The sequence below is a fragment of the Camelina sativa genome, chromosome 18 (genome assembly GCF_000633955.1).
Source record: "Camelina sativa cultivar DH55 chromosome 18, Cs, whole genome shotgun sequence".
Classification (NCBI taxonomy): domain Eukaryota; kingdom Viridiplantae; phylum Streptophyta; class Magnoliopsida; order Brassicales; family Brassicaceae; genus Camelina; species Camelina sativa.
In genome coordinates, this window is record NC_025702.1 from 20,723,769 (window position 1) to 20,737,853 (window position 14,085).

General features: G+C 39.3%; 6 protein-coding genes across 8 annotated transcripts in view; 2 read left to right on the forward strand and 4 right to left on the reverse strand.

Annotated features, from left to right (window-relative positions):
- LOC104762947 lies at positions 1-1,641 on the forward strand. Of its 2 annotated transcripts, none has more exons than XM_019239864.1 (6): positions 1-46; positions 134-223; positions 334-418; positions 642-730; positions 1,050-1,161; positions 1,242-1,641. In XM_019239864.1, exons 1-5 carry the CDS (start codon positions 20-22, stop codon positions 1,146-1,148), a joined length of 390 nt encoding a protein of 129 aa, XP_019095409.1. In that variant the 5' UTR covers positions 1-19; the 3' UTR covers positions 1,149-1,161; positions 1,242-1,641. The 2 variants fall into 2 exon arrangements, with proteins under 2 accessions (XP_019095409.1, XP_019095410.1); XM_019239865.1 differs by having other exon boundaries at positions 1,255-1,641.
- LOC104762946 (GDP-mannose 4,6 dehydratase 1-like) lies at positions 1,611-3,290 on the reverse strand. The gene has a single exon (XM_010486364.2). The coding sequence runs from the start codon at positions 2,888-2,890 to the stop codon at positions 1,793-1,795; it is 1,098 nt and encodes a 365-aa protein (XP_010484666.1). The 5' UTR covers positions 2,891-3,290; the 3' UTR covers positions 1,611-1,792.
- On the forward strand, positions 5,523-8,252 carry LOC104762948 (zinc finger CCCH domain-containing protein 68-like). Its single transcript, XM_010486366.2, has 4 exons — positions 5,523-5,726; positions 6,452-6,589; positions 6,725-6,849; positions 6,936-8,252. The coding sequence occupies exons 1-4, from the start codon at positions 5,670-5,672 to the stop codon at positions 7,939-7,941; spliced, it is 1,326 nt and encodes a 441-aa protein (XP_010484668.1). The 5' UTR covers positions 5,523-5,669; the 3' UTR covers positions 7,942-8,252.
- LOC104762949 (auxin-induced protein 15A-like) lies at positions 9,574-10,270 on the reverse strand. The gene is made up of 2 exons (XM_010486367.1): positions 10,010-10,270; positions 9,574-9,891 (listed from the first exon to the last, which is right to left on the reverse strand). The coding sequence occupies exons 1-2, from the start codon at positions 10,196-10,198 to the stop codon at positions 9,781-9,783; spliced, it is 300 nt and encodes a 99-aa protein (XP_010484669.1). The 5' UTR covers positions 10,199-10,270; the 3' UTR covers positions 9,574-9,780.
- LOC104762950 lies at positions 10,922-12,786 on the reverse strand. 2 transcript variants are annotated; one of them, XM_010486368.2, is made up of 3 exons: positions 12,571-12,786; positions 11,578-12,303; positions 10,922-11,279 (listed from the first exon to the last, which is right to left on the reverse strand). In XM_010486368.2, the coding sequence occupies exons 2-3, from the start codon at positions 12,300-12,302 to the stop codon at positions 11,111-11,113; spliced, it is 894 nt and encodes a 297-aa protein (XP_010484670.1). In that variant the 5' UTR covers position 12,303; positions 12,571-12,786; the 3' UTR covers positions 10,922-11,110. The 2 variants fall into 2 exon arrangements, with proteins under 2 accessions (XP_010484670.1, XP_010484671.1); XM_010486369.1 differs by having other exon boundaries at positions 11,187-11,279; positions 11,570-12,303.
- The window catches only part of LOC104763690 (WD repeat-containing protein 82-B-like), a 2,182-nt gene continuing 1,202 nt past the window's right edge, over positions 13,106-14,085 (reverse strand). The window contains exons 5-9 of the mRNA XM_019240148.1: positions 13,951-14,064; positions 13,730-13,851; positions 13,496-13,566; positions 13,348-13,397; positions 13,106-13,252 (exon numbers count right to left, since the gene is read on the reverse strand). Coding sequence (XP_019095693.1) covers positions 13,106-13,252; positions 13,348-13,397; positions 13,496-13,566; positions 13,730-13,851; positions 13,951-14,064 — 504 coding nt within the window. The remainder of the gene's footprint in view (positions 13,253-13,347; positions 13,398-13,495; positions 13,567-13,729; positions 13,852-13,950; positions 14,065-14,085) is intronic.

Consider the following 14,085-nt stretch of genomic DNA (forward strand, 5'->3'; position numbering starts at 1 on the left):
GGGTCAGTGAAGCAACGAAATGGGGGCATCAGATTCAACTCTGCAGGTATGTCTGCGATTTTTTGATATTCTTGAGGCAGGGCATGATGTGATGGTCTTCAATTCAAATTCAATCATCCGATATATTCAACAGGGAAATGGAAGTGGAGATGTGATAACGACCATCTCGCATCGATCCGAAGTAGTGGATCCCATTCTCGAGAATCTTAAATCCCTCTCTGTTGTAAGTTTTACTCCCGAAATCGAAACCGAAACTAGTCGTCGTCTTCTTCTTTCAATTTTTTAATATTATCGATGATTATAAAAAAAATAAAAAAATAAAAAAATGTGCAGAGTAGGCCAATATTGAAGTCGCCTCCCACGGAAAGTAGCTTAACGGACATCTTAGTGAGAAAAGCTCTATCGAGTTCATCTTCCAGTAAGAAAAGCCTCTCTCTTTTTGTTTTTGTTATTGAATTAACTAAACATCACATGTTTAGGAACTTTTTTAAGCTTAAAATTAAAAAAAAAAATGATGGATCCGTGTCTGTCTAAGACATATATTCATACATATATATATATCAATCCTTTTTTTTTTTGGATTTTTGTTACAAGTCCTCTCTTTTTTGTTTCCAACCTCGTCTCCTGCTTTTCTTTGTCAGATACGGTGGATCCTCAAATACTTGTAGAGCTCTTCTCCATTTACCGAGAATGGCAAGAGTCCAAGGCTCAACAAATCACCAATACACAGGTGGTCTCCGCCTCCTTTTTCAATGAACATGGAATCCAATCCTTTACTCTTATTTACTCCTCATGGACTGTAAACTTCTCCTCTAGGTCTATGAGTAGTTCATTATGTAAGAAATGTCTGCAATTAGCCAGACAACTTACTTTATACTTAAGCTTAGGCTACTCCCATTTTTGAGCTTTTTGTTCTCAAATGCTGGAATCTAATCTCTTATAGATTGTCTACTTTCTTTGGCTCTGTCTTTGCTTTTCATCACCTTTGGTGACACTCCTCTCGGTGTAGCTATTTAAAGCGAAAAACTGAATTTATAACATTTATTTAGGAAGATATAGAAAACAAGATCGAAGTGGCAGATGCTTTGGCGACTAAACTTTTACAGCGGTTCAACCACTCTGTTTCTGCTATGCGGACAACTTCCTAGCATTTATCTCAAGGTACCTTTTTTTACTCTCAGGGTTTTTTACACACTGGAGGGACTGCATTATATCATCCATTTATCTCTTATACTTGCCAGCACATCTTTCCAGTTCCTAAGGGAAGGTTAACTGAGGTGATCAACAACTGCGATACATTATGTAAGAGAATTAATTCTGAGGGACCTGAATCTCTAAGGTCCACTGTCACGCCTTTTTCTCTTGCATCCCCTGATTCGGTCAGTCTAAACATTACTACTCTCTCTTCTAAACAAGATCCATAAGAGTAAGTAAAATATCTTTAACAAATAGTTAGATTGGTGATTCGGAATACGTCTAGTTATATTTTACTGATCTCATTTGAGTTTGCATAGATGCATGATCATGTCTTTTTTACGTTGGTTTGATTTTCTGAGTTGTATAATCTCGCTGGTAAACAGTAGGAACCCATTGTTGCGATAAAGGGAAAATTCATATGTAATAAATATTTTCTGTTTGCCTTTTGGTACAACATCCACAATGGACTATTCGCAGCTGAACAACTTGAAACAACAAAAGAGAAGAACAACGAATGAAACAAAAATACATCTCAATATATATAAAAAGAAAAGCAAGATAATGATGACTCTCTCGTCTTTTGGGTAGTTCAAGATCAAGGTTGCTGCTTAGCGTCCATGTAGCCAGCGTCGACGAGCACTTTCTCCCTCTTGGCCAGCTCAAGGTCTTCGTCCACCATCATCTTGACCAGCTTCTCGAACCCTACTTGAGGCTTCCACCCCAGCATCTCCTTTGCCTTGCTTGCGTCTCCTTTGAGATTGTCCACCTCCGTTGGCCGGAAGTACTTCTTGTCAATCTCGACGTGGTCTTTCCAGTTGAGCCCGACGTACCCGAAAGACACCGCCAGAAACTCCTCGACGGTGTGTGATTCCTCAGTTGCCACGACGTAGTCATCTGGTTTCTCCTGCTGCAGCATCAGCCACATTGCCTCGACGTAGTCTCCTGCGAAGCCCCAGTCTCTTGAAGCTTGTATATTCCCGAGGAAGAGCTTCGTCTGCAATCCAACCTTGATCCTTCCCAAGGCCCGGGTGATCTTCCGAGTGACGAAGTTCTCACCCCGGCGAGGTGACTCGTGGTTGAAGAGGATTCCGTTGCAGGCGTACAGACCATAGGCCTCTCGGTAGTTGACGGTGTACCAGTGAGCGGCGCATTTGGAGGCTGCGTAGGGAGATCTGGGATGAAAGGGAGTGGTCTCGGACTGAGGAGGAGGAGTAGAGCCGAACATCTCGGAGGAGCCGGCCTGGTAGTACTTGATGGAGCGGCCGTTGTCAATGTTGTGAGATCTGACAGCCTCAAGGAGGCGGAGAGCTCCAGTAGCGACGACATCAGCAGTGTAGTCAGGGATCTCGAAGGAGACGGCAACGTGGGACTGAGCAGCAAGGTTGTAGACCTCGTCAGGCTTTATGACGTCGAGCCAACGGCGGAGAGAGGAAGCATCGGAGAGATCAGCGTAGTGGAGCTTCATGCGAGCTTTGTTGGCATTGTGGGGATCGACGTAGATATGGTTGATGCGCTGAGTGTTGAAATTGGAGGAACGTCGGATGAGGCCGTGAACTTGGTAGCCTTTGGCGAGTAGGAACTCGGTGAGGTATGATCCATCCTGGCCGGTGATACCGGTGACCAAGGCAATCTTCAACGGCTGGGCAGTATTGTTGGAATCGCCGTTAGGAGGAGATCTGTCTTGTGACGCCATTGATTGATGATGAGATGGGATCGGATCACAGAAATGATTGGGCACGTCGCGCTTTCTATATATTTGATTTTAGAAGCTCCCAAAAGTGATGAGCTTTATATATAAGAAGGAAGACTTGGACGGAGGTGGGAGAGAGAGGGGGTTAGTATGGTAACTTAGAAAGGTCCCAAGCTGTGTGTATTGGTGGGTACGTAAAGTTGTACATTGTTAAGCTAATCGCCGGCAAGCGTTGACCGATAACCATTAGTTTATCACATCTCTCTCTCTCTCTCAATGCCTGAACTGAACGCAAGCAAACTCCCTCCTTTTAGAGCTATATATATATATATATGTCAGCCCACTAAAGTTTGGACAGCACTTCAAAGCCCGTTGTTTGGCCCAACCTACAGACTCGGGCCTAGCTTAGTTACTTTTTTTTTTTTCCACGATTTCTACTAAATAATAAGATTCAAAATTCAAAATTTTAAGAAAGAAAGAAAAAAAAACGTAACGCGAGAAAGGAGTTTTATTAAATGCGAGTGGTAAATTAAATTCTCATTAGTTGACAGTAATAATGAGAAGAATAATAATTACGAATATAATAAGGAATGAGAGCCAATCAGCGCCTCGCTAATTATTTATTAACTGAAGAGTCCCTAAGAGCATCATTAGTAAAGGGTACTCTCTAAGTTACTCTCAAATTATTTAAACATATAATTAATATTAATTTAAGTAAAGCAACCCTAAGAGTATTTTTGCAAAATCATTCTTTTACTAGAGAACCAAAAAAGGGTTGCTCATTCTTAAACATATTTTACAAGTTTTGTATGTTCTTTAAACTATGTAATGTCAAAGGAAAAGAATGAAAAAAAAAACTGTTTCCCAAGTTTACATGTTGTAGCAGCCTTGGCACTTCACATCCTACATTAAAGTAAACAACAAACGAAACAACAATTAGACAGGTAAATGAAAATCAGATTGGTAAATGGTAGAGAAAGAATCATGCTTTTACGGGTGTTTAGAGATGATCACAGATTGCTTTTGTGAAATCTGTTGTGGTTGAGGAGCCTCCTAGATCAGCTGTTCTATACTTTCCCTCGGCTATTGTGTTGATGATGGCGCTGTGGATCTGCTCTGCTTGTTTGTTGAGTTTCAGATGCCGCAGCATCATCAATCCACTAAGTAAAGCTGTCGGGTTCGCCAGGTTCTATACAACACCATAAAAGACAAAACATCATACTTTGGATAATTAGCTTAGGATTGAATCAAGTCTTGACTTTCAAACATTGGGCTGATAAATCTAAATCCAATATGTTTGAAACTTGATGTGTAGATCAGACTCGTTAATCCTAAATACTTTATTGGCCAGTTATTAACATCATTCAAGTAACGATGATCCAACCAGAACCGTTCTACAATATAAACTAGACAGTAATCCAATCTACAATGAAAGTCTCAGCATCTGAATGTTCTACCAAGAAAATGAAGAGAAAGAGGTGACAAATCTTCTCTCAGGAGCACAAGTTATATCATACTAAGTTTATAGATAACAGTCAGACTAAACTCACTTAGTTTGTTTCACTACTTTTGATAACGAAAACGCAGAACCATATAAGATTTCTTATCATGGTTTCGAGGCAGAACAATATAGGAAGAAAAACCATTTGTGCTAATCTTTCCTTCTTTCCTTCTCAACAAACACAAACAGAACAACATAAACAAACACTAAACAGTTGGGATCGGTTCTGATCAGAACAACATACATAAACACTAAACACTCTACTAATCTTACACAAACACAAACATAAGATAACAAGAACATAAAAGATACTCATTCATAAAAACGATATCATACAATCAGAGTAATTTAACCGTAACCCTCAATCCTCCAAAACAAAATTTCAAAAGCAAGTGAATATCAATTTAATCTCAAAAGCAATGAATCAACGCCTAATAAGTTAAATCGACAGAAAACTTTCCTCCGCCGTCATTTTGTCTTCAGAACCGAAGCGTCATCATCTTAGGGTTACACCGTTGTTCTTCGCCATCGCCTCTGCTTGCCATCATCATCCTCCATATTTAGCCGGAAAGTTCATCAGATTCGGTCTGAATCGATGGAATTTCCCGGTATTCGCAAGAATCGCCACCCAAATCGTCTTTCACCCGACAGATAAGAGAGAGAGACTCGGAAAGAAAAAAAATTGGAGATAAAAAAAAAATTGCGGTTTATATTTCTTCTGGAACCAATGGCAAAACGCCACGTCGGGTTTCTCAGGGTGTTGCTTCAGTTACTATCAGAAGCAGCGATACTCACTAAAATGGACTCAAAAATGGGTTTAATATTCTGTTTTTGGGGCCCAACAAGAGAGTACTTCTAAGAGTATTCACCACTAATGATGGTCTAAAGAAAAAAGAAAGTGGGGGTGGGGTGTGCTGTGCTGTGCTGTGCCGTTTTAGGGTTTTTAATTATAATATCTTCGATATATATCTATCGCTCTCTCGACTCTTCCAATGAAAAAAAAAAAAACAAAACACAAGTCGTATCGCCGACGTCCCTTCTGATTCCCCTCTCTCACTCTCTCCCTGCGGCTCTTGAGATTCCGAGAGAGAAAGAGAGAGTTCGGTTTGGTAATACGAAAAATAGGAGGATTACTCAAAATCGTTTAGTTTCGTTTGTGAGAAGACTTCTTGTTATTGTGATTTTTTTTTTTTTTTGACTAGTCTTCTTAACCCAAAAAAAAAGAAGAAGAAAGAGTCTAATCATATAATATTAGAGAGAGAGAGAGAAATAAAAGAAAATATGAAGAAGAAAACATCAGGAAGAGTGTCATGGGCATCAGAGAGTAGGCTTTGTCAGGTATTAATTTTTGTTACCACATTCCCATTACTTCTCCGCCCCTGGGACTGTTCTGAGTGTATCTTCTTCTTCCTTTATTCGTTTCTGCATTTTTTTTTTTATTTAATCTTATTTATTTCATTCATCAGACTTCCCCCCAAAGTCAAAAATCCTACATTAACAAATGTTTTTTTTTTTTTTTTTTTTCTAAATTGAACCGTAGATGATGATGATAAGTCAATCTCAAAGCAACCAACTTTTTAATGAAAAGAACAGAAAAAATATTACCTTTTTTTCTCTGGTAATGGTCTGTGGGGGAATCTAATTAAAATTTTTCTTTGCGAAATCCCCTTTTTTTTTTTTTTTTATTCCTTGATTTTTGTTGATGTGGGTTATGAGTTATGACATACACACTTGAATCTAGAGAGAATGAATATGATGTTAGATATATAATCAACAACAACAACAACAACAACAGCAAGAGATCCCCAAACACAAAACAACAACAATGTATAAAACGATTCAATTTATAAACTTTGTTATGAACCTGAAATAGTGAGAAACATGTAGGTACTAGGTTGGTTGGTAGGGCCTTTTATTTCTATTTCTTTTAAAATGGAGTATCTTTATTCTATGAATTGAAAACGACTTTGTTGCTGGCTGCTCTGACAAGGAGTGAGTAAAGGACGACACACACACCATTCATTTGCTTACTACTCCATTTTAAAAAAAAAAACTCTCAACAGGTAAAGATGTTTCTAACTGAAGATTGTCCCGCTAAAGTTTCATCATCCAATCTTCTTCCTCCTGGATTTGAAGCTACTGTGTTTCCATCCACGCGTAACAACAACATTCCTCGTATCAAATGGAAACGCCCCCCTAAGGTTCTTTTATATTATATTTATATCAATAATCCTCTCCCTTTTTCTCTTTGGATTTACTCCTAACCCACTAACTACATGTTGTTGTTATGTTTCTTATCAAACTCTGTTTCTCAAATATAATCCCCACAATAACAGTTTATCATTAATGATGCTTTGCTTGTCGGGAGTGGTGGTGACAGCACCGAAACTCTTTCTGAGAACTTGAGGATTTCTAAAGTCTTGGAAGCCTTCTATCCCCATCGCTCTGTCATCCCTACTCGGTTTGCTTTCTTTCTTTTTAATTTGCTTTTGTGCCATTGTTGTTTATATTACCTACTGAATTATCTCTCCTCTTGTTTTCATCTAGTCCTTCCGTCTCATCCGCTGTAGCAGAAGCACACTACGACGACAGCACTACTCCTAGTATCCCTCTCGCTTTCATTGAAGACGAACCTGAGCCTCCTTTACAATCTTCTCATGATTTCAATGCTGTCTCTCTTCTTGGACCACAGTTGAGTCTCGCTGCTTCTGCAGCTTTGTCTTCGTTAACCAAGGAACAGGGCTCTCAGGTCGATGCTCATTTACTTGTCAAGTTACTCAGTGACCCCATTATCGTCCACAACCTGTTGAATGGTAAACCACTTGAAACTGCTAATCATGTTACTACTCCAAACACTGACTTCGCCAAACCTACTACACGTGCCATGGACACAACAAACCCACCTCCTCCTATTGGTGTGCCTCATAACGTACCTGTTTCTGTTCAATCCTGTGCTACAGATCCCCCACTCCCCAAACCCACTTTGCCCATGTCCACTGCTCTGTCAATGAAACCGCCGACCCTGGTTGTTCACACCTATCCATTGTCTTCTGGGATCAAACCATTGCCAAGACTCGAAGATTCTTCTTACACAGCTGCTCCCTTGAAACCAAGCCCAGTTGATAATGCTCTAGTCTCGGAACAAAACAAACAACAACCCCTTAACATGTCGTCCACTTGGGACATGAACAGGGGACCAGAATCAGCAGCGCAAACTGAAACAGCTCCTCAAATCCGTAATGGTAATACAAACCGGGATGATCAGGTGTCTGCAGAACCCGTGAAAAATCAAGACTACTACAAGAACCTCATTAGGGAACATGGGGTAGTCAGTCCGGCAACAAATGAAAATAACAATTACAAAGGTAGAGTTGATGATAACATGAAAGTCGTAAAGGTTAATAAGATTCAGAAACCGTGCATGTTCTTTAACAGACCCAAAGGGTGTAGGCTGGGCGAGAGTTGCTTGTATCTTCACGGACGCTCTAAAAGGTCGTGGACTGATGTTGCACCTCGCTTTCCCAGAGCTAAGAGACTCAAGTTTGGTTCGTAAAACAACTACGGGTATCACTCACGTCAAACTTAACCCCAATCGATTCATGTCTGAAATATTGGTAAATAGCTTCATCCAAATTCTGACAAGTTTGTTTGACAAGTTTCCCAAAGTTAGTCATCCGTCTTCTTTTTCTTCTCTTTTTGCCGTTACATTCTTTTGGCCATCTACAAGGTTAACACTTCTAACACTTCGACCAAGGGTTTTGAGACGGAATTAAACCGTTTACTTCTAGGCTTTTAGCACACGGATTATGATAATTTAATAATCCTAAGAACAATGGTGGTGATATCTCTAAACCCTTAATTCAATTTTCTACCATTATTTTACATATGTAAATAAAATCTTATAATCCCGTGGTTTCACTCAAAAGAGATTTCGTCAAACTAAAATAAAAATTAGAAATAATTAAACATAACCACCTTATTCTCTAATTTGTTAAATATATTATAAGTCGAACCTATAGTGGAATTGAACTATTTTATAGTCAAAACAAGACTTAAAGGTAGTAGTACAAAATCATTTGTATGCAAACATTATATTTGGTGATTGATAATATAAATTGGTCCCGTTATATATAGGAAGTAGGGGAAACAATGGGCCAATTTAGTAGAAAAGCTCACATAAAGAACACCCGACATGTGAACCCCACACCTCCTCTCAACTAAAACTCACAATTTCTTGTCTGTTCTATATTTCAATCAATATTTCATACACCAATAATATGATTTGTGATTATTAAAGAGTTCCGACTTTATCCAAAACTCGTTGTGTAGTGTTAAGGCATAACGTTTAACCGAAACGGTTATGTCAATATCTGTTTACCACGCGATATGAATGATCGGATGGTGGTTAATAAGACATCATATAGTTTCTAGCTAGTCATGATCAATATCACTTGTTAAGAACAAATTAATGATCGTTCCCACATCAATTACGTCACCGCTTATACGATACCAATATTAATACCATGCTGAAATCAAATCATACTTTGGGAGCCAAGTGTCCGAAATTTGTGCAATACAGAAGACGTGTACTTATATAAATTATTGTTTTGCAACTTAATCTGAAATTTTAATAATGACAGGGGGAATACGTCATTGTCGTGATTTTGTGGTGGTGCCTTATGGTGACATACCACCTCCCGAATTTTATTAAACATATATAATGAGATATAGAAATCTTATAACATTGTTGTTTTTGCGACTAGGGCTTATCCGTGACACCATCATGGATAAAGTCCACTTTCAAGGTAGGTCGTGTATACACATATCCATGCGCGTTTACTTGGGAGTGAAGTAGACTATTTACAAAATTCAAATGCTCAAATATATAATAGCATGTTATGTTCGAATCATAACTATAGAATATAATATCATCAAAACTTTGACAATTTTGGTCGTGTGTTGAGAGCTATGCGTTACCTGCAGCGACCCTCTCTATTTGGTGAAGAAAGGGTCCATGAGTGTCGAGGGCGAAAATTTGTTGATGTTATGTTAGGGATATATATATACATAATTGCAAACGGACAAAAATGTTGGGGTCCAATCAGAATATACAAACAATGATAGAGAGATGATATAGTTCTGCTGTATGATCTGTCGTCCTTGTTTAACATAACTTCCATCGCCTTCAAGCGAAATCTGTTTGGTTATAGAATTCATCCAACAAAATGAGGTTCAAACAAAAGTACGTACGTAACGTGAACTCTACAACTCTCAAAGGACATCATGCACTATTAATTAATACATGAGAACTATAATTTTAAGACGAAAAGATATACACAAGTAGGTACATAGCTAGCCATGATCTTCTTCATATGTATATTTGTCCCGGGCGTCAAGGATTAATGGAGGAAATAAGAGATTGAAAGAAGTGTTCATCACAAGGGATGGTTAGGCCACTGTCTTGGAAGTACCCAAACTCTTCCTCAGACTGTTGCAGCAACATCTGAATATTCATAGAAGTATCAAACATATGGATATGCATGACATTAAAACCAAAAGGAAAGACATATACTGTATATGGATGCAATAATGAGAAGAAGATCGATCCATGCAGGTTATACCTGGAAGATGGGGTGCGTGAGGAAGGAGATGGGGATGACGTGCCGGGATCTGGAGTGACCAACATAGACGACGAAGTGACCTTTTGGGACGCCGTTAAAGTTAACGTCGACGTTGCTCTTCTTCCCCAAACTCGAACATCTCTTTAACATCTGCTTCAGAGCCTTACCACCTCCCCTTTCTACTCCCATCGATCGCAAAGATCCTCTTTCTCTTGGCTCTCTGTGTTTCTGCTTCTCCGTTTGACTCAATAGATAAAGAGATAGTGGTGGTGACTCATATTTATACGCACAACCACATACATATATATATATATATGGGAATATTATAAAATATAATTTCACATGTTAATTGCACCCACACACTCATCGAGAATTAGTAAACTGTGTCTTAACATGATGTTTCAACGTTATGGGACTCACCATGTGCAACACTATTCCATTTTAGACATGTATATAAGATGTATGTTCCATATATCTTTTGAAAGATATATAAAAACTAATGCCACTATACAATCTTGGGATATGTGTGACAAATTAAACTGTGAGTTCCCCATGTTTCTATAGATTAAGATCATGTAAATTCAGGATGATGAGTGAAGAAATTACATCTACCACAAAATATAGATATACAAAAAAAAAAAATGAATGTCAGGGATTTTTAGATTGATGAAGAGAACATGGGCGACGACGGCTCTTCATGTTCTGTGGATGAAAGAAATGGAGCAATGATGTATTACAGACAAAACCCCATTAACGGAAATATAACAGAAAGCCCATACAGTCTCGTGCAGCCGCCAATCATTACCCGTCTCTCGGTCTGGCCAAACCCAACCGGTTTGCAATTCTCCCATAGCGAAGCTGATGATGTCTCTCAACCAATTCTATCAAAGCCTAAAACCCTAAACCCTGGAGCAAGCTGAACCACAGTGCAATTTTATATGCAGAGAATGTACACTTACACATATAGAGTCCTCCAGGACCATTATTTTTTTTGCCTTTTGGATATCAACAAACATGGAAGTTGTATCAAATGAGGTTTTTTTTATATATATATTACATGTGGAAGAAAGAAAAAAGTAGGCGATCTTCATCTCTAAGCCATCATATAGAGCTTAGGGCCATCATTTTGCACTGCTCATTCATGGCGAGAAGCTGTGCCTCTTTCTTGTCCACAAGAGCCGTCAGTCTTACATTCTCTTCCATTAGTTTTTGAACCTCTGCTTCTTTCTGTACTTTCTCGCTTTCCAACTGCGTTGTCTTTGCAACAAGCCTGTTTCATCGTATCATTGACACATGAACTCACAATTACAACAGGAAAGAAAATATATATAACTCTTTACTACACGAACAAGTATGGAGTTTTTGAGACTAGTCGTTATCGAACACCTAAGGACAGAGTAAAAACATGATGAGAATTCCACCATGATAAATCTGCTCTGTAATGGTTATCAAACATCAAAGACAAGTTCTAGAGCCTACTCATAATAGACAAGTTGCTAATTCTAGGAGTAGGCAGATAGATGGAAAGCCAAGAAATTAAGAAGTAGTGTAGAAGAAGACATGCTAACTGTTCAAAAAGTCGCTCGATAGTTTGGAACTGCTTCTCGGAAGAGACGAGTGTTTCTCTGACGCTGATGAGACTTGTAACATAGGATTTAAGCGACTCAAAGTCTCTCCTGACACGACTGAGTTCCAGCTCATTTTCGGTAGCTCTAAGCTTCTGTCTAGACGTCTCCTGGACCAAGTCATCAACCCTCTGCCGCATTTCACAGAGAATACTACTGGTCCCAAGAGCAAACTTTTCCATGTCCTCTAATTTGGTGGACATGTTGTCGATTTGGCCAACCTTTCTCTGAATTTCTTCTTGACTTGATACAAGCTTAGCTTTCTCGGTTGCGGCTTGTGACTCGGCGATTATAGCACGCCTAGCCAGAGACTCCATGACGCCTGTAACGGTGTCTACATGGTTGAGCATCTCAGTGACAAAAGTGCCATCGAGGGATAACTGGAGCTGGTCAGTTCCAAGAGATAGATTGGCAAAATCGGCAGCAGCCACAGAAGTTGCTTTTGATTTAAGGTAGGACAATAACGCTGTAGCAGTGTTAACACGGCTCAAGAGAATGTCAATCTCCTCCTCTTTGGAAAGCAGAGCAGAGTCCTCAACAGTTGGGAATCTGTCGATGGTGGAGGAGGGGCTCCTAGTATCCATAGCTCGGATCAAGATGTGATGATGATGATCCTCAGTGTTGATAGACTCTAAGCTTGAGGTAGAAACCAGTTCCTTTGCAGCCATACTTGATAAAATCCCACAAAAAGATGAATGAAATCGTAAGAAACTGCCATAGGACATACAAGATTCGGGCAAATTGACTTCCAAATAGTAAAAATCAACTTTTTACGAGAAACCCTTCAAAAAGCAACAATTTTGTTTATGACTCTTAAATATTTCAACAACGATCAATAGAATCGAACCGAATCGCAACACACAACCCCAGAAATGAAAAAGAGAGGATCTTTTTATGAGACAACAAAATTGTAACTAGGAAAATGAAATGACAAACCTAAATTGAACTTTGGCCGGAGATTTCGGGAATCAAAACGCAATCAGGCACCGGCCGATCGATCAAACGAGAGGGAACGAAACAAAGTCTGGTCGGGTTGACTCGGTTCTGCAAAGCGAGTCGTTTGCTCTTATTTTGTTGGCCTAATTAAGGAGGAGGAGAGAAAGAACCACTCAACCCACACAAAATTAGTTTTTAAGTTTGGAACAAAATTTAGTTTCTGACCGACGACGGCAACAAAATTCTTAATTTAGAGTTGGGGCCGTTACTGATTGAGCCTTTTTACTACTAATACTATTGTGTCGGCCCACTATTTTAACTCCGACTCAGATCGATCAGACGGAAACAGTCTCATTGAGAGAGACTTGGGGATTTATCTATCTTTAGGGGTACAAGAGCAACTTGTTAGAATACAAAGACAAACAAAAATAATCAGGAATAAGTTACTGGCTTCACCCACAACACAGTCTCAACCAAAGCCTTAACTGAGGACTCCTTTACATATGGCAAAGACGTATACCGTCACTTTTCACTCCTATTTCCTTATGGAGTAAGCTGGCAATTTTGACAAGTCCGGGATTACAAATGAAAGCTCCGACGAGCCTGTCACAAACATTGGACTTCCCGGTGCCCATTTTATGACTGGGGGATCACCACTGCCTATACCCATCCAACTATGTACCTACACACACATTCAAGTATCCAATCAACACATACATATACCAGCAAACTTTCCATCTTGGAACAACAAAACTACGGCTACTTTGCTAGTCCAACCTGTTTTCCGCTCCTTACACCCCATGCATGGGTACTACCATCCCCTGAACCTACCATACAAAAAAATCGAAAAGGGTTGTTTTTACATGTGAGGAAGTGTCTCTGCACAATTATGCATCATCCAAACCAGATAAAACTCCGAGGTTACCAGAAACAACAAACATCCCTTCAGGACTGAAGGTTGCATCCAATGTCGATGCTTCAGCTACTGGTTTCACACTATATGTGGATAGCTGCAACGTAATTGACCCCAAAAAAGAGTCACATAACCAGCAATTTTTGAGTGTATTTTTTGTTATGTGTGTGAAAATGAAATGAAAATAAAATTGCATGGGTAGGGAAGAGCAAGGGAAGGTGAAGGCATACAAGTGTTCCACGAAACGAGTCAAGCACATGAATATAACCATCCATGGTTGTGAGAAGCATGAGCCTTCCATCATTACTAAATTTCACAACGTTTGCCTCAGAAAGATCACCACCAACGGAAAATATTTCAAAAGGACCCTATGCAAGAAAGAAAATTTATAACAAGGAAAGTGAATATAGTCCATCAGGCTGCTAAAGAACAGAGGGATCATTGGTAATCATTTGTCAATAACAAACCTTTTCGTACATACGGGTATCAAACATTCTTATGTAGCCACCAAAGGCAATTGCAAAAACTAACCCTTGATCATCATAAGCTGCAGCAGGCCTTCCTTGGACTCGTAAGAGACCCTATGTTTAAACCAAAAGATC